This window comes from Panthera uncia, chromosome D4 (genome assembly GCF_023721935.1).
Source record: "Panthera uncia isolate 11264 chromosome D4, Puncia_PCG_1.0, whole genome shotgun sequence".
NCBI lineage: Eukaryota > Metazoa > Chordata > Mammalia > Carnivora > Felidae > Panthera > Panthera uncia.
In genome coordinates this window covers 28,340,348-28,352,864 of record NC_064807.1, presented here as the reverse complement: position 1 = coordinate 28,352,864, position 12,517 = coordinate 28,340,348, and the positions used below count along the sequence as shown (strand labels likewise).

The window sequence follows — 12,517 nt, the reverse complement described above, 5'->3', positions numbered from 1 at the left end:
TTTTACTTCTGATAGCATGTTCTCCCTCAGCAACTAATAAAATTTATTTGGTTTGGAAAATTGTGTCTGCTAATCCAAAGGGGACAGACAGTCCAGAAATGCTGGGTGGCCTTCAACTTGTCCAATTCCTATGGCTTCAGCTCAGCAAGTTCCCCAAGCAGTGGCGTAAGGGCTGGAGCCTTTCCATGGACACTTTCCCATGGACTGAGCATCCCAGCCACATGTTGCCATGGGGAGGCTGATTCAATCAGTCAGTGCAGATTACCACCCCCACACCCAACTCTTCTCCCCCCCCTGCCCCTTGAACAGTTCCCCACATGTGCTGTGTGGTCATTTAGAAACTACATACTTTCTTTGACCAGTGCACCCTGCCCTATGTTTAGACTTCCAACTATTTGCCTACCACAGTACACCAGTGGAATTTCATGTTTTACCATTGGCCGGGTGTCTTTGGCCTTGGCTTCCAAATACAGTCATGTATTTTCAGAAATGGGCTGCCTGTGTTCTTTTAAACAGCAGATGCTTGTCCCTCTCTGTGGTTTAGATAACCTAGAAGAAATTTCTTATCCTTAGCCTAAAAATCAAACCTAACTTCTCAAGTCTATCCCTGGTGTTGCTATCACAGCCCCCTGCCGGCTGCAGGTTGCAAAAAACCTTTCTGGGAGAGCTGCTGAAATCCTTCCATAAGTCTGTGGAGTGTAAGTAATTCAGCATGACCTGACGTCTCAGGTAAATCTAAATCCATTGCTTCAAAAATATTGAGAAGTTTGATGACTGGATGGAGAGTTTTTTCCTATATGCTAGAATGAATGAATCAATTGAACAAATCAAAGGAAGAATGGATGCAGGACTGACGAACCAACTGGCCTCACGGTGCGACTGTGAATGTGCTTTTTTAGCTCAGATAAGAAAACTCAGGCTTTCAGTGTTGTCGAATAATATAGGCGAATGTATATAAATGAAAGGCTAGTGTAATACCATGGACAGAAAGGTAGCAAAGAAGTATAGTAGTAACTAAAACTCCCATTTCTATTTATTTATTGAGACTCCCTGAGAGCCTCTTTTTTTTTTTTTTACATTAATAGGATAACAAAATTAGTCATTGAAAAAGTTGACTTTTCAAATAAAAACCTGCTGATAACTGATTTATAATAGACATTACAGTGTGTTTGGGTTTGTATTTGGGTTTGTGTTTTCTTGGTGTTGCTGCTGTTTGCTTTGAAAAGTAATCTCTCTGCACATGTAAGTGGTGATGATGGCACAGTCCTCAAATTTGGCATGCTTCTTAGATCAAGTTTTCATGGAAATACACCTTTGGGAAAGAATACATTCTAGTGCCTTGGAATTAAGTAGTTATCCAGAAAAGCTGACCCCAATTTTTGTGGGCTTCTCTGGCAACCCAAATGGCCCTGATCTCTTTCTGGTTTGGAAAGGTGAATACTGCCTATGTTTGTCTTGAGTGAGGAAGCTTCTTCCTTCCCTTTGCCTCTCTGGCATTCCCTACCGACAGGCACTGCCCTCATTAGGAACTGTTCTTGAAGAGAATTGAATTCCGCGTTCTATTTTTATTACAGCTATTAAAAAACATTTGGAGCCAAAATTATTTAATAAGCACCTGAACTAATTTCTTTATTATACTGCCTCTTTTTGGAAAAGATGGGGCAAACAACAGTCTCAGTATTTTGGAGAGACAAAGTACAGTTTTCTAAATGCCAAGGGGCCATCTATCTAGAAGACTCTAATAGCAGAAGATGTTGGACACAGCAGAGTGCCCTGTCAGGCTTCCCTTCTTTGTGTCAGAAGTTGTTACTAAGGCTCAGATGTTCTACATGAAAGCACTGACTGGGAGCCTCTTCCTCATATTTTAAATGAGGAAATTATAATGTACCACACATAAGTCCCAAACACCCAATCTCATTTTCCTAAAACATAGCTATAATGCAGAAAACTTCCCATGATTAGCTAGAAGTCTGAGAGAGCCAAGTTTGTAGCTTATCATGTTTTTCTTGAATCCATTATTTTGATCAGTATCCAGGCTAGATACTGATATTGGCTTCTTAAATTTCCATAGAAACGTATATTCATTTTATCTGGTCAGACAATAAAGTACAGATGTGTATGCAGAAAACTTTAGTTATCCCCTCATTATCACCCTCTAGTACTTCTGATAACCATACCTTATACTCTTGGAGACATAGACATCTGTATAAAACAATTTTTCTCTTTTTTTAAGTAGTTATATAAACAAAAAACAAAAACAGCATCACACCCTACACATGACTCTGGAACCTGTTTTTTAACCAATATATCTTGGATAACCTTCAAGGGATATAGATCCAGCTCATTTTTATAAAATAGGAACATATTCCCTGATATGAATGGACCTTAATTTATTCAGCTGCTTGTCAACGGATGCATTCAAACTGTTTTTAATTTTGTTTTTATAGTACTGCTGCAGTGAATATCCTCCCAGTGATGCTTTTATTTCTGCCAGGCAGAGTCACAAAAGTATGGTTATGAAGGCCAGGAAGATGTCTGTTTCACAGTTCATTATGTGGTATGACACAACCAAATGAACAAAACCATTCCCTGTCTCACCTCTGAGAACATATGTCCCCTGTACCTACTTCAGCATGGATGTCATTCTTTGAAACTTTACTGATGTGTGAGGATGAAAATGATAGCTATGTTAGTTTACCTTTCTTTACTATTAACAAGGTTGAAATCTCCGTATTTTTATTGGCCTTTTGCATTTCTTCTTTGGTAATTTGCCTTTCCCCCCTGGTTTTATTGAGATATAATTGACATATAATGTAATTTGCCTTTTTTATTTCAAAACCAACCTGGTACACTTTTAGAACATTTTATGTAATCTGAATATGTTGGTCCAGTCAAATTCTGTTATGCAAATATATTAAGATCATATTGATTTGGTGATTTCTGCAACCAGTATTGATTATAAAAAGTTATTTTCTGGTGTTTGGGGGGCAAAATAGATTGTTTTCATTCAAATATTAAACATGGGTCCATAAATTTAATAATTCACAGCAAATAATCGAGTGTAGTCTGAATCAGAGGCAATAAAAGATAATTGTTAACATACACATTTTTTAAACTGTGAGAATAGAACAAAAGCATTATGTATTTGCTGACTTGAATGTGTAATTTTGCAGATCTTATATAAATTTTTAAGCAATGTCTTTTATTTCAGATATTTGGTGGAACTACCATTTTACCCTAGTTTCCTTGTTACATGTGTTCATGTTTATCTACTGCTCATTCCCAACAGCTCCTACCTTTGTGCTGCCAGGCATCACTCAGCCACTGTGACCTGATGGTAAAAATCACATTTAATGCACACAGCTGCTCTGAGAGCCTAGGAATGGTGCTGCCTGAAAACTGTCACTGAAGTGAGAAACTTCTCTAATGATGTACATAATTATTTCATATGGATCCTGAAAAAAGAACATGTGGTGAATGCAGGTCAAAAGACATCCCTGCTGTTTGGGAAGGGAGGAGCCACTGAGCAGCCATATTCCCTCTGCACCTCAGAGTTTCCTGCCTCTTGGGGGCTTCCTGGCTCCATGACAGAGGCTACAGATACCCTTAGCCCCTGCCCAGTAGTGTTCTACTTTAGAAAGCTGGATGGAAACCGCTCCCAAGGGTCTACTAATGTGACTAAAACTGGCTGACAGCCTAGACTTTGAAAAGACTTCCCTAAATACTGGAGGGAGTGAACACAGGGTCCAGGCATCTGGGCATCTGGCTTACATGGGAAGTCCATCTGCTTGCTCCCCTGGGCCCGGGCCCCTGTTCCAAGCAGCACCTCCACTCTTCAGTCTGCAGAGTGGAGAGGCTCGTGTATAACCTTAGGTAGACAACCAACTCCAGCATCAGACCTCCTGGGTTCAGATTGTAGCTGTGAGTCCTTGGTCTCTCTCCAACTTCAGTAGCCTTTTCTGTAAAATAAGGATAATAATGGTACCTGTTTTGTAGGATTAAACTACAGTTAACATGCTTAGCATGGTTTCAGGTGAATGCTTAATAAATGGTGGCTACCAGTCTTTAAGCCTCTCCTGTTCCTCTGCATCTGGCTTACCAGTCAGCTCTGCTGTCCCGCACACTACACCTCTGTGCAGCCTCCTGGTGTTGCTTCTGTCACAGCTGTCCCTCAGAAGACCTGTCGCCAGTAATGGCTGCACTTCCATCCTCTCTCATTGACTGCTCTTGGCTTCTATCAAAACCATGACCTTGGGGAAGTCAGAGGGGGCCTGTCCAGTGCAATGCGTGTGGTTCCCTCCCCTCCCATGTCCTCAGTCTCAGCAGTGCTGATCAGAGCCAGACCTTCCTTCTCTTCCTGGATGACATTATTCTCTGCTTGTGTATCTCCTACCTCCTCCGTCTGCAACTCCTCCTTATCTACCTGTTGTCACTGCTCAGGGCACAGACCTGGGCCCTCTTCTTCCCCGATGGAGTTCCCCAATGGGCCCTTGGAGTTCTCCACTCTTGTGTCACTCCATGCTGGCTGACGGTTCCTTAATATGTATCTTCAGCCCAGATAGCTCCCCAGAACTTTGAACATGGATATTCAAGGGCCTACTTTATCCCTCTTTTTTGAGCGCTCCTCAGATATTCTAAATTCTATTAAAAAATAAATTAAAAAAAATGGGGCACCTGGGTGGCTCAGTCAGTTAAGCATCCGACTTTAGCTCAGGTCATGATCTCCCAGTTGGCGAGTTCAAGCCCAATGTCAGGTTCTGTGCTGACAGCTTGGACCCTGGAGCCTGCTTCAGATTCTGTGTCTCCCTCTCTTTCAGCCCCTCCCCTGCTCATGCTCTCTCTCTCTCTCTCCCTCAAAAATAAACATTTAAAAAACAAGTAAATTCGTACACCCCAAACTGAGCTCTTAATAAATCCTTCACAAATCTTCTCTTTCCTTCTTTCCATTGGAGTAATGCTAGATCCTTCCAGCTCGTTGCTCAGGAAACCTGGGACAACTTTGATTCCTACCTCACCTTCACCACCTCTCATCACATTCATTGCCAGTTCCTCTTGATGTTACTGCTAAAATACATTCCAGATACTCTTCACTTCTCCACTGCCACCTGGGTCACGCCAGCTACCAGCTCCCCCTGGGCTCCCTGCACCCATTCTAGTCCCGCACTCCGTTCTCTGTGCTGCAGCTGGAGTGATCTTTGATTGTAACTCACATCCTGGCACTCCTCTGTGTAAAGTCCTTCAGGCCAGAATAATCACTAAATAGAATCCCAGAGCCTTCCTTCCTTTGGTACCGCCTCATCACAGGCCACCTCACCTTTGCACTCTGGGGTTTCTCTCTTCTTCTGACCTTGCTCTTCCCTGTCTCGGGACCATCACAGCTGCCATTGCCCCAGCTGGAATGCCCTTCCGGCTATTCTTCACCTAGCTAATCTCAGCTCAGCTGGAGAGGCGATCCCTGACCACCCAATCTAAATTGGGACACTTCTCTTATTCTGTTTTACCTCAGCCTGTCCTTTTTCTTAATGCCTTTTTCTCAGTTTTGGTGTGTGTATGTGATGTGTACCTCCCACCGGGCCCCAAAACAGACCTAGTCTGTTTTGTTCCCAGTTTTCTGGCCTGTACCTGGCACACAGAAGTGTTCCGTCATCTTCCTTGAGTGAATGACCACCATCTCCTTGCCATTGAGTATAACAGGGGAGGTGGCATGGGAATTGCAACCTAGAGCACCGGTGGCATCCATGGTGTGGCCCCCAGATGTGCCAGGTGATGCAGGGATGGGGGCACCATGGCAGTTGTTCTTTGCCAGGCGTGGGGAGATGGGGGAAAGGGGTCCAGCGGGACTTCCCAGAAGAGTTGAAGCTCAGGGTGAGAATGTGAGATCAGAGAGTCAGAGGGGGGCCTTTATCCTGCCCTCTGTTTGCTTCTGTGAGACTCGTTCCAACTCATCAGCTTTGTCTAGCCTTGCCCCAGAGTTAATCCAGGACAGAGGTCTGCAGGAGTTATGCTGAGGGAGAAGAAAAAAGAGAAATCACGAGAAATTGCACCGTGACTCCGCCTATTCATTTCCTGCTCCTGCACCCATTCCCTGGGCTTCACGCCAGCTCCTGCAGAGAAATGGCCCAGAAGCCATGGTGAAGGGAAAGCCCTGAAGGGGTTTTTGGGTAATAAGGAGGCTTTGTGCCCTCAGCTTTTGTTTTTCTTACTAAAGGCAGTAAACATCTTTGGCAGAACCTGGAAAGCACTCTGCTGTCTGTGGTGCTGCAGGTGAAGAGGCAGGAGGCCTTCCTTGGGAAAGTAGGGCTGAAAGAAGAAAGAGAAGTCTCACCAGGCCAGAACAGGCCCACTGTTCACAGGGAGGGCCCTGTGGGGACGGCCACCAGTGGCTCAGAGTTAGACAGGTGTCTCCTCACTCTACCTCCCAGGAGGTAGAACCCCTGATTCACCGACCTGACACAGGAGGAACCTCCACATACCTTCTTCTATGGAAACACAGCTCCACAAAATGTTCAGGGCGCAGAGTACCATGGTAGGGATCAACTCTGGATCTACCAGGTCATAACCACCATATATGAAATTGTTACTAAAGGAAAAAATTTTTTTAACTTTCAAGCAACAGATTTGCAAATACAGTTACTGAACGTTTACTAGATGTCAAGCATTGTGCTAATCTTCGTACATGTATAATTACTGCATTTGATACCTCTGAGAACACTATGAGGGAGATAGGCCCATTTTACAGATGAGTAAGCTGAGGTTTGGAGGTTAAATAATTTTCTCAAAAGCCATCCAGTTAGTCAGTGGTAGCTCTGGGACTCAAACCCAGGTCTGATTACACATATTAAATCTTTATGATGTACTTTAAAACATAATTTTTTTTTTTAATTTACACCCAAGTTCATTGGCATATAGTGCAATAATGATTCAGGAGTAGAATCCAGTGATTCATCCCCTACGTATAACACCCAGTGCTCATCCCAACAAATGTCTTCCAAACATAACTTTTTTTTTTAAATTAGGGATGTATACCTCAAGGCCTTTTTCCATCTTATTTTTTATCACTTTCTTCCATCACTGATATTTGTTTATCCTTTTTGAAAGCATTTTTTTTCCTTTGAGCATTTCTCTGATTTCTTGAGTTGAATTGGAAGCAAATTCACATTATTTTGCAAATGGACACTTGGTGAATTTCATGGATACTATAAATATTAACTGCTGCTGACCATGATGAAAAGATTCACAAGCTGGATTCGTGACTGCATTTTGATCTCTCTCAGTCTTGTTTTCTCAGTAACCCTTTTCTGTTTAAAATTTTGTTTTTTGCTGAAAGGAAGAAGATTTCTCTCCCTACATCAGCTGTCATCTGCCTCTGGCTTCGGCACCTTCCCAGCCTTGAAAAAGCAACACTGCATCTTTTTGAAAAGCTAATCTCCAGTGAGAGAAATTTCCTGAGAAGGATCGAATGCTTTTTGAAAGATTCATTGCTGGTACGTGCTGGGCTTTGATTAGGAGAAAACTCCTTAAAGAGGATGCTGGGTATCATCTCTTTTTCTCAAAGCAAGGAGAAATGTAAACAGAATTTTAATGTATCTGCATTTTGTTGTAGAAATACCAGTGGCCGGGCTTTTCTGCATACTTGGAGCATGTATTGAAAATGGGGGCTTCTAGATTTACTTGACTGATGCACCTTCTATTGCATATTCACAAGAATTGATATTAGAGCACACTGTTTTCAAACAATATTTCTTATTTCCATATGAAAAGTTAGTTTTAAAAAATGAAGATCTTATGAATGAGAGGAGGAATAAAACAAAACCCTAGAAGAAATATTAAAGCAACAAAAACAAGGAAGAATTCTGTAAGTTTTCTTTTGGTATAAGCCTTCCAGCCTTGAACCCTCCTCCCCCGATGTGGCTCGCCTATCCTCCCTTGTACCTGGGACTTCTTGGGCCTGGGAATTTGGGGGCTCAGTGGGCCAAATGGAATGGCCTCATTGCCTAATCCAGTGTTAGGTGGCAGGGTTCACAGGCAGCCCCCAGAACCTGAGGGGTGGGGCTGTTTTCTTTTTGTAGGAGGCAACTCTGTGGAATTTATGTGCATTTTTGTAAGAGCAGGAATAAAGACCAATGCTGCCTGAAAAAAACAGTCAAAAACTAAGGGAGGTGCCTTGCTCCCTGTGCCTCTGTTTTACCAGAACCCCTGTGGTTTCTAACATGCTTTCTCATTAGCTGTCATAACCTGGGGAAGATAGGGCGCAGAGATTTTCTTCCTGCTGTACAGACGGAGAAAATTAGTTCAGAGATGGGGAAGTCAGATCTTCAGTTGGGGGCAAGAAAACTGGCAGGAGAGTGTATTCACCTCCCCACTTGAGCTGAGACTTCAGAAGGGGAAAGCTCTGAGGTTGGCTCAGTTTCCACAATGCCACCTCCCAGACACCTTCTATTTTTTATAATTCAGTTGGAACGTCCTGTTTTCTTTCTCTTTCAAATTGGAGGCTGTGTTAGGGAATCCTAATTGAAACAGTTGCCTTCTTCCTATGTCCATTGTTCCTTGTAGGTACCCCCCAGCTCTTATATGTAACTGTCCAGGCTTTCTCTCTTACTCCATAGGCTTCTTTCTGCCTTCACGTTCTGGGGCCTCCCAGGTGACTGTGGATGGTGCTATAGTCACCGTTGGCCATGGACCTGTAAGTTAAGTGGCACAAACTGAACCCAGCTGATTTGAAGTTTGCAGTGTTTGACAGGAAAAAAAAAGTAAGGAAGGGAAGAAGGAAGGAAGATAGGGACAGAAGACTAAGCAGCAGAGAGGTTTTTTGTTTTTAGGAAAATGACTGCTTGACCTCACCATTCAAAAGAGTTGCATAGTACCTTACTAGGTGAGAAATAAGAATGCACCTTACATAATAATAATTATAGTAAAATTCAAAATGAACAAAGGTGTTTGTTTATATAGCCCATTTCAAACATTACTTTTATTATCAGGTAAATCTCTATTTCTATTTTTAACGTAAATGTGATGGTATAATTTAATTTTCTCTAGTCCTTTTTCCGTGGCAAAATATAGTACCTGAGTTATTTTCTTGCTGTCAGGGTCCTTATTAAATTGTCTTTAGGTCCTCTCCCTGTAGATAAATTCCAGTTCTATCGACATTCTGAGTTGGTTTGATTCTGCGGCCCTTCATTGGTCCTGTGGTTCTTCTCTGAACCTCCCCCATGTCCTTTATACCTGGGCCCTCAGGCTTGAGAGCCAGGAAGCAGGCACCCCCCACAAGACAGTGCCCTTACACAGCCTTCAAGTCTCCAACTTTTATAGTTTGATCTCCCCTAGGCAGACAGCTTCGAAGGCCGTTGATCTACAAAAGTATTTATCAGGATCATGTGTGTAGATTTCAGAGCTTCCATTATGGTCAGAGGAGGATTCCAGAGGGTGTTATTTGGTTTAATTTATTGTGGCATTGGCAGGATGTGACCTCTGTATGCTTTATCGTTCAAGGAGGTAATTACAGTGCAGAGTTGCAAGTCCCTGGTTGGCGTGGGCTGTTCTCCTCAGGCATCCTGGGGCTGCAGTGCTAGAAAACCAGGCAGGCTGGAAGATGGCTATGACGTGACTGAGTGATTAGAAGGGTAACCTGAAGAACCTGCTTCCTAATTGCATCATCTCATTCGTTTATCACAGCATGTATCTCCGTGCAGTGACAAGGCCATGCAGAAGTATCAGAGAGATCTCCTAGACTCTGCTAGCAGGGTCCTGCTGTGTTTGCCTCCAGAAGAAACTTGATGCCTATTACATTAGGGTTGGATTCTGAGAGTAATTAAAGTGTGATGGTCTACGTAACTTGTATTTTATATGGAGCACTGTTAATTATGTTTCCATCTTTTGGGACTGTCCAGAAATAGCCCTGGAAATTCTATAGTTACAAGATGTTGCAAAAACAAAAGATAAAAGTGTGGTACAGGTTGTACAAAGGGAAATGATCTCCCCAAATGTTCTTTGGCCTCTCGGTGACTTGAAAGCTTGGTGTTTTCTTTTCTCCTTTTTTTTTTTTTTTTTGGTAGTTCATTTTTTATTATTTTAAGTTTTTATTAAAAAAAAATTTTTTTTAATGTTTGTTTATTTCCAAGAGAGAGAGACAGAGTACGAGTGAGGGAGGGGCAGAGAGAGAGGGAGACACAGAATCCAAAGCAGGCTCCAGGCCCAGAGCTGTCAGCCCAGAGCCCGATGTGGAGCTCAAACCCACGAACTGCGAGATCATGACCTGTGCCAAAGCTGGAGGCTTAACCAACTGAACCACCCAGGTGCTCAAGTTTCTACTTTAATGCTAGGTAGTTAATAGACAGTATTAATATTAGTTTCAGGTGTACAATATAATGATTCAACACTTCCATATATCACCCTGTGCTCATCACAAGTATACTCCTTAATCCCTATCACCTCTTTAACTCATCCCCCACCCACCTCCCCTCTGGTAGTCATCAGTTCTCTAGAGTTAAGAGTCTGTTTTTTAATTTTTTTTCTCATTCTCTCATTTTTTTCCCTCTTTGCTTGTTTGGTTTCTGAAATCCACATATGAGTGCAATTATATGTTATTTGTCTTTCTCTGACATTATACATTAAGCATTATTCTATCTCCATCCATGCCATTGCAAAGGCAAGATTTCATTCTTTTTTATGGCTGAATGGAATATATTCCATTGTATATATATATGTGTGTGTGTGTGTGTGTGTGTGTAATTGTGTGTATATATGTATATACATAGATATATATATATTTTTTTTGAATTGGTGTTTTTTTTTTTTTGAATTGGTATTTGGGTAAATACCCAGTAGTGTGATTGCTGGATCATAAGGTAGTTCTATTTTTAACTTTTTGAGGAATCTCTATACTGTTTTCCATAGTGGCTGTACCAGTTTGCATACCCCCCAACAATGCCCAAGGCTTCCTTTTTCTCTACATTCTTACCAACACCTGTTGTTTCTTATGTCGCTGAGTTTAGCCATTTGACAGGTGTGAGGTGTTTGATTTGTTTTTCTCTGATGAGTATCTTTTCATGTGTCTGTTGGCCATCTGTATTTCTTTAGAGAAATGTCAGTTAATGTCGTCAGCCCATTTTTTAATTGGATTATTCATTTTGGAGTATTGACTTTTATATGTTCTTTATAAATTGGATACTAACTCTTTATCAGTTATGTCATTTGCAAATATCTTCTCCCATTCCATAGGCTGCCTTTTAGTTTTGTTGATTGTTTCCTTTGCTGTTCAAAAGCCTTTTATTTTGATGTAGTCCAGGTAGTTTATTTTTGCTTTTATTTCCCTTGCCTCAGGAGACATCTAGAAAGAAGTTGCATGTCTAGAAGTTGCTGTAGTCAATGTCAAAGAAGTTACTGCCTGTACTCTCTCCTAGAATTTTTATGTTTTCAGGTTTCAGATTTAATTATTTAATCCATTTTGAATTTATTTTTGTGTGTGGTGTAAGAAAGTGGTCCAGTTTCATTCTTCTGCATGTAGCTGTCCAGTTTTCCCAACACCATTTATAGAAGAGACCATCTTTTTCCCATTGGTTTTATTCTTTACTTCTTTGTCAAAGATTAATTGACCATATAATTGTGGGTTTATTTCTGAATTTTCTGTTCTGTTCCATTGACCTATGTGTCTGTTTTTGTGCCAGTACCATATTGTTTTGATCACTACAGCTTTGTAATATAATGTGAAGTCCAGAATTGTGATACCTCTAGCTTTGCTTTGCTTTGCTTTTTCAAGATTGCTTTGACTATTCAGGATCTTTTGTGGATCCATACACATTTTAGAATTGTTTGTTCTAGTACTGTGAAAAATGCTATTGGTATTTTGATAGGGATTGCATTAAGTTTGTATATTGGAAAGCCTGCTATTTTCCATTAAGACAGGCACCAACCTAATATTACCTGAATTCTAAATGCATATATATCTTTTTGGCTTCCAAAACAAAAACAAGTTTTCAAAACCTGCTTACTTTTGAGACTCACCCTTTGGCTTCCATTGGTTGGGCTGGCCCCAAGTTCATGGCCACCTGCTGCATGTGGTGGCTCCTAAATAAATTGCAGTATTAACCTCAGTTTGTCATTTACTGTGCAGACTGACACCTTTCAAAGCAGATGTCTTGTGTTTTCCTTGACAGAATACACACTTCAAGACCATAATCTATAGCTTCAGACCTACCTTAAAAACTAATGTCACCAAAAGCAGTGAAAACTACTTGCTAATTATACAGGGGTTTTTTTTTGACACTGGTTTCCCAAGGCTGACCCAAATCAGAAGGATGTTATGTTTTCTAGTTACAATTCTGTCTGTGGAGCCCAGAAAGCTATTGTTTATATTCCACATTTGAATGAAAAGTGCTGGCTGGGTGGCACAGTGGCACTGTGCTTGGCTGCCCTGCTGCATGCCAGGGCCGGGATGTACCCTCGTTCCCATGCCCTTTCATTCTACTCCTCTGTTGGCTGACCCCACATGCCGCCTGCCCCTCCAGCTGGGTCCAGAGGA

The 12,517-nt window shown here is 41.7% G+C and overlaps 1 protein-coding gene across 3 annotated transcripts in view; it reads left to right on the top strand.

The window, feature by feature from the left end:
- FANCC (FA complementation group C) overlaps window positions 1–12,517 on the top strand; it is a 262,669-nt gene that overhangs the window by 209,344 nt on the left and 40,808 nt on the right. For all 3 annotated transcript variants that reach the window (XM_049634284.1, XM_049634276.1, XM_049634290.1), the window contains one exon: window positions 7,328–7,484. In XM_049634284.1, the coding sequence (XP_049490241.1) occupies window positions 7,328–7,484 (157 nt within the window). The remainder of the gene's footprint in view (window positions 1–7,327; window positions 7,485–12,517) is intronic.